Source organism: Euprymna scolopes, chromosome 16 (genome assembly GCF_053919585.1).
Source record: "Euprymna scolopes isolate OS-2025 chromosome 16, ASM5391958v1, whole genome shotgun sequence".
Taxonomy (NCBI): domain Eukaryota; kingdom Metazoa; phylum Mollusca; class Cephalopoda; order Sepiida; family Sepiolidae; genus Euprymna; species Euprymna scolopes.
In genome coordinates, this window is record NC_136497.1 from 44,343,307 (window position 1) to 44,356,473 (window position 13,167).

Here is a 13,167-nt window from a genome sequence, read left to right on the forward strand (position 1 = left end):
AAATAGTGAAATTCCATTTCTAAATTTTTTTAGATGAGGATTGATTACTTGGATTATTGAAATTACTTTTCTCATCTTGAATGTTATTTGCAAAACGTTTTAGCCAACGTAATCTCCAACCTTCTTCAGAGGTATCTTAGTGAACTCAGAAATCTTTTAAAAATTAACAAAGAAATTAAAGGTTAATCTGTAGCAACCGCCATATATGGCTGGAACAAATCTTCAGCAGAGACATTCTCATAGCAATCACTATGTGATTGCTATGAGAATGTCTCTGCTGAAGATTTGTTCCAGCCATGGATTTCAGAACATGTAAAGACACAACATTGTAATTTGCCCATCTGCACACATGCTATAAAGGAACTATGTTACTCTTCATGTGCAATGACAGAAATAGTTTAGAATATTCAAACAACAAAATAGTCCAGAACGTTCTAGACCATTGGTATATAAGCTTTTGCCATGTAAATTAACATGGTTTCTCGTCAGATTCCTTCAGCTTGACTTGCGTCTAAGAGACTCTGTCCATGCTGGACGTTAAATTATGTAACAGGACTTTTTGTGCGTTATGCATCTTAAATTTTCAACATGAAAAATTTATCATATCTAACGAGATTTACTCTTCTTGACAACCCTGTTATTTCGACCTGCTGTTTGCATACTTATTGAACACACACACACATATCACTTAAGCAATTAATGATTTTCTTTTCCCTCCAGAAATTTTCTTTTCCCTCCAGAAAATAACATGCTTCTCTTTTGCTCATGAAAATCTGTAATCATGAACTTTCTGCCTTTTCTTCGAAACACTTGTTGCAAAACCCTTAACGTTGGAATAATTTGAATTACTTTTTCTTAAACAGGCTAATAAATGTTATTTTATCCCAGTACAGTGATCTCGAGTTCTTTATCGAATGTCATTATTTTTACAAAGTTATTCACGCCTTTTAAATTTACATGGATGTGACTTGGTAGAACCCTTCTGTAAATCAGAGATCTCGTTAAATTTATCTTTAATGGTCCCAGTGATACTCTACCACTTTCGACTTATAAATATTCCTCCACCTGCAACATTCATTTCTAAAATCGACAGATTCCAATTATGAATTGGTGAATGCTGACTCACACCCCACATATCCTATATCTGGTGACTCCGCCGTGAGTCCTATAAACCTGTATAAAATTTTAAAGGGAACCCATTACATAACCCACAGGAGTAGTATGTTGTAGTTCCATCAATCATGAGTGGATAGAAGTCTTAAGAAATTCAGTTATATTCTAGATATCGCCTGCACTAAGGATTGAACCATCAATCTTCAGAAGAGTGTCACAACTGTATTTTACCTAGTACTTTACGTTACGTCATGGGTTCTTCCTCTATTTTTTAATGTTTTTAAACGTTCTATATGCTTACATACTTTTTATTTAGATATAATGAAAATAAAATTTTAGTTTAGGACACAAACTTTAGGGAACAAATTAATGAAAAGGATCACTTGTGTTATACTGTCTTCAAGATGCATGTTGTGGAAATGTACACAATCATTGTGTACTTAGCATAAACTCTATAAACAAGACTGAGGTATGGTATATTTCACACACAGATTTATTGCTCATCAATAAAAAGTAGAACAGTGATGTCCAAAGAATGTCAACATATTTAAAGGGCTAGAAAATCATGCGAGAGGCAGCTAAACTAGATAAGAAATCCCTACAAATAGATGCACAAAGGGAGATAAATGCTAGAAAATCTACCTAAAGCTAGACAGAAGACTTGTAAAGTTTAATGTTATTTCACTTTTAATCTCAAATTGGAAACTTACCTCCCACAAGGAGCTTGGCACCATCTGGTATATCTTCCACAGCTTCTTCCACAGATTCAAAGAATTCAGCATCACACCGCTGACTTGTACTGAAAGGTGTACAAGACTGAAAATAGCAAAAAAATTTACAAATAAAAAGAAAATTATTACGTAAAGAGTTTTAATTAAACAATTATTTTTAAGCATGGATTCCACATCTGAATATTTAGTAGACTTTATATCTACTATTAGATTATTCAAGTCTAATGTTAACAAATTTGTGTTGAGCTGTTCTCTTAAATAATCAAATTCTGGCCAGTGTCACTAATTATTCCTATTTACTTGCCTCCCCACAAGGGCAGAGTTAGACACAAGCACGGTCTTTAATGTAGAAAAATTCAGTCTCACTCTTTGTTACTACTCTAGATAGAAACAAAAATAAAATTTGTTTCAGACATAAAGGATTTCTCCTCCACTGACTGAGGACAGAAAAGGTGAAGTGTAGCATCAGAATGGATACTACACACTGATCTTGGCCCGAAGGCTTCAGTGTTGTCTCACTGTACACTTGTGGAAACATTAATCCTCAAGTGGCTTTTAGCCTTGACAAGTAGTGACTCGCTGGAAAATTAAGAAAAACCAAAACAAGTTTGTTTCCCCAAGGGTTTTTTTGTATACATTTTCATTGCATAGGATACATATTTAAATATTCCTTGGTTTGAGGATTGAGTTATGTTTGAAAAAAAAAGACCCATTTTAATTGTTCTAATTTGCAATTTACTTACCAAGTTACCTATCTCTTGCTAAGCTACTATCCATTACTTTCACTATGTAGTTTGATTACTCGACCATTGCTTTATGGAGTACCTATCACTTTCCCTTCTGTCACTCTTTTTATGTGTTTATTAACAAAGTTAATTAAACTATAAAACAGAAAAAGATTTTTTTTTTTTTTAAATTTTCTTCCTTTGAGTTAATTTTCTTCCTTTGGGTTAATGGGGCAGCCAAGCCAGCTGCCAACATTGCCCTATTTTTTATTGAAACCAACCGAGAGCTCTTTTTAGTATCCTCACGTTCCCTTAAGTGCAATTGTCTGGATCTCTTTTGCTTGGTTCACCAGGAATATTAGACAAAAATTCCAGTTCCACAAAACGTGCTGAAGAAAGTTACCTTGACTAAACTATTATGAGAATAACATCTACGATGAGAACAGAAATCCAAATAAACCAAATTATTAAGTGTTTTTATTTGATTTTTAAACTTTTATTTTTGACTCCTCTTCCATCACTTAAGTATCGTTTCATAGCAAAAAACAGGACATAAAATTTCTGAAAATTTATAAAATATTCTAACTCATTAAAATTGACATTCAGGAATTAATTAAATTAAAAATCTATCATCATCACTTATATAAATATAAAAGTTGTATTTTATTTGGCATTGGCTGGATACATCCAAGAAACATTGTTTCATTACTTTTATAATAAATTTTTAAAGATTTGAAAAATTAGAATTTTTGGAGGTACCAAAAATCAAAAAAAAAATTGAGCTTTATTACAGATTTCTAGAAACGATTGTTTGAATTTTTTTTTTTTTTTTCACAATAAAATAAATGAAGTAAACTTGATGCATTTACTTATTAGAAGATTGTTTACTAAATACAACATGCTTTCAATAAGTTTCCAGACTTTTTCGTATAAGCACTTTTATTAATAGTACCCACATGAAACTCTAGTCCCTTCAAAGTAATCTGCTTCAGCTGCAATGCACTTGTGCCATTCCAACAACTTCTAGAAAACCCAGTGGAAGTCCTATTGTATGAGCATGTCAATGACTCTTGTTACAGCCTTTATCTCCTCAATTGTCTTAACAACAGCCTTTAAGATTTGAGCTTAGAGAATAACTAAAATCACACAGAGCAAGGTCTGGACTATAGGGAGGGTGGCGAAATGTCTTGATGGCCATGTAAAACTTCATGCAAATCTTCTGTATCTTCAGTTCCTCACAAATAATTATATGTACAGTTTTCAAACTGACATGAAACTGCACTTAGTGTCTCTATAGACACACAACGATGAAATTCTTTATTTAGCCAATAAACTCTGGTGTTCTGACTTCCTTACTCCTCCTACACCTCTCATCATCTCTCACAGACTTCCTGCATTCCTTGAATCTCTTATGCTACTCAAAAACTGATGCTCGATTCAATGCAAGAGAGTTCAAAAGAACTCTGAAGCATTCCAAACGTTTCTGTGGCATTATTTCTAAGCTTCAAACAAAATTTTATTGCATATCATTTTTCTAAAGTGTCCTCCTATCCAGATTGCATTTTTTAAATTCACCAGGTGTAACAATCCGGCATTGGTAGGGTGTATTTCAATTCCTGCTGTAATTGACCATTTGAACCTAGAATCATAAAAATTGGTCAGTCATTTCATAATATGTATAGCAATAACATATTGAATTTTTAAGTGTCTATGACAAATTTAAATGCCTGTACAAAAAATGTCTGGAAACTTATTGAAGTCACCTTGTAAAATCGAATACAATTGAAGGTTAGGAATTGCATTCTCACATTTAGCATTGACTAAGTCTAATTATGTTTTTATGGTAAACAGTAAATATTCTAGTTCACCTTATCAAACCTTTTGAAGTGTTGAAATTTCTTTCCACACCTATTTGATAAACATCTATATGACGCCTCTCATGAAAGTTCACAGTTGAGTATTAAATACTCAGACCTTTTCTTTTTTTTTTTTTGCTGACCAACCAAACTATTGTCTGGTCACCGCATATATCCTCTGAAACAATATTTTATTGTATTTTGTTTGGGGGGGGGGGGCAATTCTTAAAACCTAATGCTTATATCAATTTGAAATTATGTAAATTCTTAATTTAGGGAAAATTTAAAAAGATAGGATTGCTAAACAATTTCCACTGAATTTAGGTCAAGATGACACCGGTAATAATGGAAGAAGTGGAAAAAGATCATAAATACAATACATAATGAAAACATTTACAAGTTTATCAAATCAAAAAGAAACACTGTCCATATCAAAGTATTTCCTTCCCCAAAAGATGAGATTCTACTTTTTAGTCGATTACATTTGAACACATTGAAAACAAATGAAATTCTTATTATAAATAGTATTACTATTTGTTGGGGTGGCATCCCTACAGATTTTGATGATGCACGATTCCTGATGTCACTTCCGGTGACGAGTTTCTGCTATTGAGCAGTCTTGACCGAGACTTAGTGGGAGTGGGTCATAATCTTACTTTGTCCTTCCAGTTGAACAGAGTCTCACTCAACCAATATACATTTGTATTTTCTGTTAATATATATTTCATTTCATTGTTCACAAGCCTTCTTGTTGTTCAACATTTAAACCACATCACTATTATTATCTATATCTTACAGCAAAAGAAAGCAATCTACTACATATCCGTTATAGTGCCAGTAGCAATAATTGACCAAATCTTTAGAATTAAGATAAAATTTAGAACAGTCTTTCATAAAGACAAGGTACAGAATAGTAAATAAAGCCCCCACTCTCCCTATGGTAAGAACGGTTTCCAGAATGGTAACATTATTATTTAGAAACCCATTCTTAACATGGAGTTTTTTTTGTGTTTTTAGCTATTCTTGCCCTTCACTGCCTTCTTATTTTGTATACAAATCGTAGACTATTTTCAACTGTTCATAAAAAGAATTGAAAATCGCTATAGCATTTTTGTTAAGTAATGACAAATTGGCTTTGTTTAGAAAGAGAAATAAATCTTTAGTGGTCTCCCAATTTTCGATCAATTACAAGAAAAGCATACAAGAAAAAATTCATGTGGACATTACATGGGGGGGTACAGTAATTTAAAATTATTTTTAAACAACAAATCTCTAAATATTTAGAAATGTTAAAGGAATTGGAGTCAATTGATAATCGTGTTGGAACTGTGAAACATTTTGCAATTGTTTCATGACTAGTTTTTGTGCATTACAAAATGTATTACGGCTACAGTCTTATTAAATAGGATTTTAAAAAATGTTATTTTCATTAATATCATTACATCTGTAACATTTATAAAAATATTTAGTTAGTATTAAATTAAAAAATTGGTATAATATATTTGTTAAATTCAAAGTGGCGTCTACCTATGAAAAAATACTGACATTAAATTGTTTTATAAGTTTAAATGCTATGAACCACATGCTCCTCGAAAGCTCATTCATTAAAAAAGCATAAAATTTAACATATATACAAGGCATACATTTTTTACAATATGTTTGAATAAAATAAAAAAAAGAGATAAAACATGCTTTAAACATTAAACACTTGAAGAAGGGGGTGGGTCTAGGTCAGTTATTGTGGCTTGTGGAACCGTGGCAATAAAAAAAAAAAAAAAAAAAAAAAAAGCTGCCCCCCCCTTCACTTCCTGATTGATATAAAGGTACACCTTCATTAAAAAATCGCTATATATCAGCTTTTGGCACTATTAAAGAGTAATTATTTGTCATAAAATGTAATTATTGTTAATAAAACACAAAACAGTAAAACGCCTGTTACAATGAAATACATTGTGTATATACATATATACTTGACAAATACTTGTTCCTGTAAAATTAATCAGAGCAGAACAGCTTTGCTCTACTTTCATGTCTTAGATTCAGACATAAAATTTGTGTAAAAATGCTCTGTTCACTGAATTCATTTTTATTATAAACTAGCATAACACTCATCTTGCTACAGCTATTCTCCTAGTTTCTTTACACATTCATATTTTGTAACATCCAACTCATTATATAAAGATTATACATATGGAACCTTTTTTACTAACTAAAAATTTCTTTATGGAAGCAAGTGTACTTCTGCTCTGTGATTATATACATTTTGAATATCTTTTAGCTCAAAGGAGAAACAAACCAATTCAAGATTTTAGTTTTCTTATCAAAGACATATCTGCGAGATAAGAAAAAAAAATGAGGTCAATGTAAAACAAAAAAAATGCTAAGCATTTGTTTCTTTTTTTTTTTTACATTCAATAAAATCCAAGTAAAAACATCACAGCTAATAAAAAGGTCACAGAAAAAAAAGGAACATGTCATAGACTAATCAGGACATTGCTAGCATTATTTCTAATAAACGGATTTTTTTTCACCGATTTTAACAAATATAGGTTAGATGAGAGTGAAGAAGGTTAGACAGCAAAGTTTGATGATTCAATGAAGGCCGCGAGTTAGTGCCTTACTGCGGATTGAGTACCAACTTGAGCTCTGAACTGAATCTTTGACCTTCGCTATTTGGGAAAATCGATGTGATCGGTTTTCAGCCAGAAATTTGGCGATTAAGGGGTCAAAGTTCAACGATTTGACCTTTGAGAACTCTACCAAACTCCTCCGACAATTTTGGGTCTACGCACTTGAAATTTTAGATATAGGTTCCTTGGACATGGATCTAACTTAATAACTTGATTTGAGCCCAAAACAATAAATTTAAAGGGGTCATAATAGGGATCAAAGTTAAAAAAAAATTGACCTCTGCGGTCTCTTCCAAATTACTCAGAAAATTTCTGGTCTAAATATTTGAAATTTTACATAAAGGGTATTCAGAGATAGGGCAAGCTTTTTCATCAGTTTGGGTCGAAAATTTTTAGTTACCAACATGTAAATGTATGTATGTATGTATGTATGTTCGCATGTCTGCCTTAAACCTTCAATAGAGGCGACAGATTTTGCCAAGATCAGTATCGTTTTAAAGTTCAACCTTTCATACGACAAATATTGAAAAATTGGCTAAAAACATTAATATCTTCCCCTTCAGCTAGGCACTTTTCTACAGGGGGTCACTTTTTTCGCCAATATTTTTGAAAGTTATCCTCTCCTTTAGATTGTCTAGCCTTAATTTAAAAAAATATTGTTTCCGGTTTGGCGGTGGTCGTAACAGCATAAACGTTAGGTTTTACCCTGTTCTTTTCCTCCTTTGCGGTACAGGTTCGAGCCTGCCTTCCTACTACTACTTTTTTTTTTTTTTTTTTTGCTCAACATACACATCCAAACACCCGGGCAACGCCAGGCTGAAATGCTAGTATTTTAAAAACCAAATCATTTTAAAGTCCTCAAAATACAACTGTTTTGTTCGGAAATGAATATGCTTTCAAATGAATTAAGTAATAATAAGGTACAATTATTTTACAAGTTTTAAGCAAATAAAGTGATAAAAATATGAACATCATAAAACAGTGTTTTCGGTAAGGTTTTGTAAAGACCTCCACCCCTGATTTATAAATGCTTATGCTGCATTTGTATTACGAATTTTGTCATGAAATTTAGAAACTAATCCACAAGAGACATCCCTTTTAATAGTTTGGGGGTACATGAAATACTTTTGACCACTCCGTTTTTTATTGTGTTAAAAATTTTAAAAAATCAACATGAGTATAGAAAATTTTTTTTTTTTTTATTATTTTCTTCAGATACCCACTGGTAAGTAAAACAATCTTTTTGCTGTTTGTAGGTTGTTTTCTCTTATGGTAGCAATTTAAAATAATGATACATGGAAAAAAAATCATTTCAACGGAAAACCATTTTGTAGTATTAGTAATAGCATCAGCACGGCTGTAAACAGACGTTTTTGGGGGTTTCTTTTGTAGATTTTTATTACAAAATGATTTTTTTCAATAATTGTTTTTACATGTTTAGTTAGAGCTATTTTGTTATTTATATATTAATACGATTGTGTGTGTGTGTGTGTGTGTGTGTGTGTGTGTGTGTGTGTGTGTGTGTGAGAGAGATTGTGTGTCATAATTACATTTTTTTTCTTCCGAGTGACTGTCGTTTAATTGTTATGACCTTCAATTTTTTGTAATTAATAATTTTAGCAATAATTTTTTGTAAGCTTTGGTTTTGATTTCAATTATAGCTGGTGACACAAGTTATGTTTTTTTTATAAATAATTTTACCAAGAATTCTTCATAAGTTTTGGTTTCGATAAAGCTGAAGGAACTGGAGTTTATATATATATATATATATATATATATATATATATATATATATATATATAATATAAGTACGCTCTTAAAATTTGGATTTTCCTTTTAATTGAGCACTCTGCTGGAATTCTTTTTCCAAAAAAAAAACTAATCAAATTATATATACATATATATATATATATATATATATATATATATATATAAATGGAACGTCTGGTTTAGTCAAAATCGATAAATTAGAAATTTACAATCCCGTTTTCTGTGAAATTTTATAACAGTGAATCTTTATCATCTGTTTTTAAATATTAAAAAGTAAATATTACCTTATTAAAAAAAAAAAACTTTTATTCATCGGGGAAAAGATGATGAAAAATAATGATACTGACTATAACACACTTTTTTTAAACAATCGTTAAAATAGTAACACAGAAATTAATATTAAGTGAAATAAAAATATTTTTCGTAATGTGGAACTATTTTCGCCATTTTATTTCCGGTAGAAATGAGCGGTCTATGAGTTGATGACTTCAGAATTACAACATTTCATTATCTGTTTAATCGGTAAGTATAAAAGAAACATTCCCTATTTTTCAAATTTAAATTTTTGAAATGACGAAAGATAACGATTCTGACTACACGTGCGTATAAAAAAAAACTTTTTTTAAACATTCGTTAAAAGCGTAAAACACAAATTGATACATTTAAGAAATAAAGCATAAGTAAAAAATTGTTTTTTTTTCAATACAACTTATTTTAGCAAACTTCAAAATTCAAAGTACACTTTTTTTTTCTGAGATGTTTTTATGAATTCTTTTCCTTTATTAAAACCGTGGTACACATTAGCGTTGTACTTTAAACTAGCAATTGTTGTTACATTCAAGAAATAAAGCATAAGTAAAAAAATTGTTTTATTTATTTATTTTTTTTTTTTTTCGATAAAACTTATTTTGGGTTTGTTTTACTGTACACAGATTCGAAAACGTTGTCAAAAAACAAATATATAACAAATAAATGTTATCAAAGGCAAGATAAGTTACTTTTCTACCCAACTGGATAATTTTTTAGTGTTTTTATTTAATGTAACATGTTTATTCAGTTTGACAAACATACAGTGTTTACTGATGTGTTGGAAAATTCAAAATGGCGCCGAACTTTCAGCTGAACATGGTACATTTGGGGAAATGAGTTAAAAATAAAAAAATATACAAAATACTGTTAGAAACTAGCGCAATATGTTACCGTGGCATACACTGACATATTTGGTGGGTTTTTAACAGTATGTGGTATAGTTTTTTTATTTTTAACTCATTTTCCCAAACTTACAGTGTTTAGCAGAGAGTTCGGCGCCATTTTGAATTGTCCAACGCATCGGTAAACACTGGATGTTTTTCGAGCTGAATAAACATTTTACATTAAATAAAAACACAAAACAATTATCCAGTTAGGTTGAAAATTAACTTATCTCGGCTTTGATAACTTTTATATATTTGTTTTTTGACAACTTTTTCGAATCTATGTTTACAGTAATACATACCCTTTATTCTAACAAACTAGAAAGTACGCTCCCCCCCCCCCCCGAGTTGTTTTTTATATAAGAAAATATGAATGCTTTTCCTTTATTAAAACCGTGGTAGCGGTGTGCTTTAAACTAACAATTTATTTAAAAAAATAAATAAATTTTTACTTTAGCTCCACCTCCACAATTTTTAACATGGGTGGGTAGGCGTTGTTTATTCTGCAAGCCGTTCTTAACATGGGGAGGATGGGGGTATTTATTCCAAAAGCCGTTTTTTACATGGGGAGGTGAGGGGTGTTTATTCTGAAAGCCATTCTTAATATGGGAATATTGAGGGTGTTTATTCCTAAAGCTTTTAACATGGGGAGATTGTCGGTTTTCATTCCAAAAGCTGTTTTTAATATTGGGAGGTTGGCGTGTTTATTCATGTCTGCCAGTGAATTATAGTGCATAGCACAGGTCTTTATATCTCGAAAACTACTTGCCTCTGCAAATTGCAAATATGCATTTTTTATTCAGCATCGGCGAAAAATTTTAAGAGTAGTAATTTCAAAACAAATCGTGGAGGGGGACCTAATGTAACAAAATACAAAAAAATAAAAACAGACACCGTGAAATTTACGTTCGTTAAAAGTGTAAAACAGGAATTGTTATATTTAAGAAATAAAGCATAAGTAAAAAAAATGTTTCGTTTTTGTTTTTTTTTTCAATAAAACTTATTCTAATAAATTTGAAAGTACGCTTCTTTTTCGGAGTTGTGTTTATAAAAAAATATGAATGATTTTCCTTTATTAAAACCATTGTACACAATAGCGTTGTGCTTTAAACTAACAATTTAAAAAAAAAAAGGTAAATTTTTACTTTAGGTCCACCTCCACAATTTTTAACATGGGTGGGTAGGTGTTATTTATTCTGAAAGCCGTTCTTATTGGGAGATTGGGGGTGTTTATTCATAGCTGCCAGTGAATTATAGCACAGGTCTTTATATCTTGAAAACTACTTTCCTCTGCAAACTGTAAATAAGATTTTCTTATTCAGCATTGTCGAAAACGTTTAAGTAGTAATTTTAAAACAAATTGTGTAGGTGGACCTCAAAGGCAGGATAAGTTACTCTTCTACCTAACTGGATATTTTTTTTTGTTTTTTTTGTTGTATTACGGTACAAATAGATTCAAAAAAGTTGCCAAAAAACAAATGTATAACAAATATTATCAAAGGCAAAATAAGTTACAAAGTTATCAAAGGCAAAATAATGTTTATCAGTGTACTTGAAAAATACAAATGGTGGCAGACACTGTTGATTACGTTGTTTGGAAAATTAGTTAAAGCTAATAAACTATAAAATATACTGTCAGAAATCCACCAAATATGTCAGCCTATGTCACGGTCACATGTTCGGTGGGTTTCTTACACTGTTATGTATAGTTTTTTTTATTAATTTTGCCAACCTTAACATATTCAACATTTATCTTTTTCAAATACATTGATAAACACTGTATGCTTTTCCGAACTGATTAAACCTTTTACATTAAATAAAAACAAAGAAATTATCCAGTTATGTAGAAATGTAACTTACCTTACCTTTGCTTACATTTATTTGCGTATATTTATTTGTTTTTGGACAACTTTTCGAATCTGTGTATAGTACCCCCCCCCTCACCAAAATATTAATTGAAAAGTAAAATTTTTGATTAAAAAAAAAAAATCGATTAACCATTCCAACATTTTAGCAACGTTCGGCTTAATCCATTGACTGCTGGTCGAGTTCAAGCCATGATTGAAACTCCTTAGGATCCTGGTCAGATTGTGCAAGAGTACAGTGTTTTTGTTTTTTTTGTTTCTTTTCCATTTTTTTTTTTTTTTTTTTTTTTTTTTACACTTTTGGAGTGAATTATTAGATTTTTCCATTACACCAAATAGAGCCACAGCAACGCGTGGCAGGATACAGCTAGTATGTGTGTGTGTATATATATATATATATATATATATATATATATATATATATACACACACATACACACACACACATATACATACATACATACAGCCAATTTTTTCATAAGTTTTGGTTTTAATTCAAACTGCTGCATCCAAGTCATATGGATATATTTTTGAAATTACAAATATAAAATTGACTAATAATATATGCGAAATCTGCATAAATTAAAATATATTTAAGCGTATTTTATGAGTGGGTTATGCCGGGCGTCCCTACTTGAGATAAATACTTTTACAGTTTCAACAAAAGAGCTACAATAACATCAGGGCATATCCATTTATGCTGAACATCCACAGAATTAGTTTAATCATTCGCTTATCAGAATATATAATTATTAAAGCAATCCCAACCAGTCCGGTGTTATGAAATTTATTCAACTTGAAATTTCTTGCATATTTCTAGTCAAATTTTTAAAAATATTTATAAGGTTGGGAAAAAAAGAAAAAAAGCTTTCTAAATGTATAACATAAGTGCACTTTTATCCGTTGCATTAGTTTTTAATGGTGAATTAAACAGTGTTTTGCTTTGAACAACCAAAAATGTGAAATGATTTTGATTCACGTTTACGAACGGTACCTCCTCTTCTTTTTTTTTTTTTTTTTTTCTCATTTACATCTTTTTTAGAATTTTTCAGTGGATTATTATCAAATGAACACTAATCTGCTATATTATGAAAAGAATAAGCAAAAAAAAAAAAAAATCAGTTTTTAAGTATTTGTATGGGTGCTCAGTTTCTAGTGAAATTAAGAAATAAAAAAACGTTTTAAAGTGGAAAATTTAAAAACGAAATAATGTGTCACTCCATAAGAAAAAGGACACAAAATGTAATCTATCTATATATAAAAGTGAACATGTCTGTGTGTCTG

At 30.6% G+C, this 13,167-nt stretch overlaps 1 protein-coding gene across 1 annotated transcript in view; it reads right to left on the minus strand.

Moving 5' to 3' along the window:
* LOC145295932 (succinyl-CoA:3-ketoacid coenzyme A transferase 1, mitochondrial-like) overlaps nucleotides 1-13,167 on the minus strand; it is an 87,853-nt gene that overhangs the window by 51,675 nt on the left and 23,011 nt on the right. Inside the window, exon 2 of the mRNA XM_080141815.1 lies at nucleotides 1,824-1,929. Within this exon, the coding sequence (XP_079997941.1) occupies nucleotides 1,824-1,929 (106 nt within the window). The remainder of the gene's footprint in view (nucleotides 1-1,823; nucleotides 1,930-13,167) is intronic.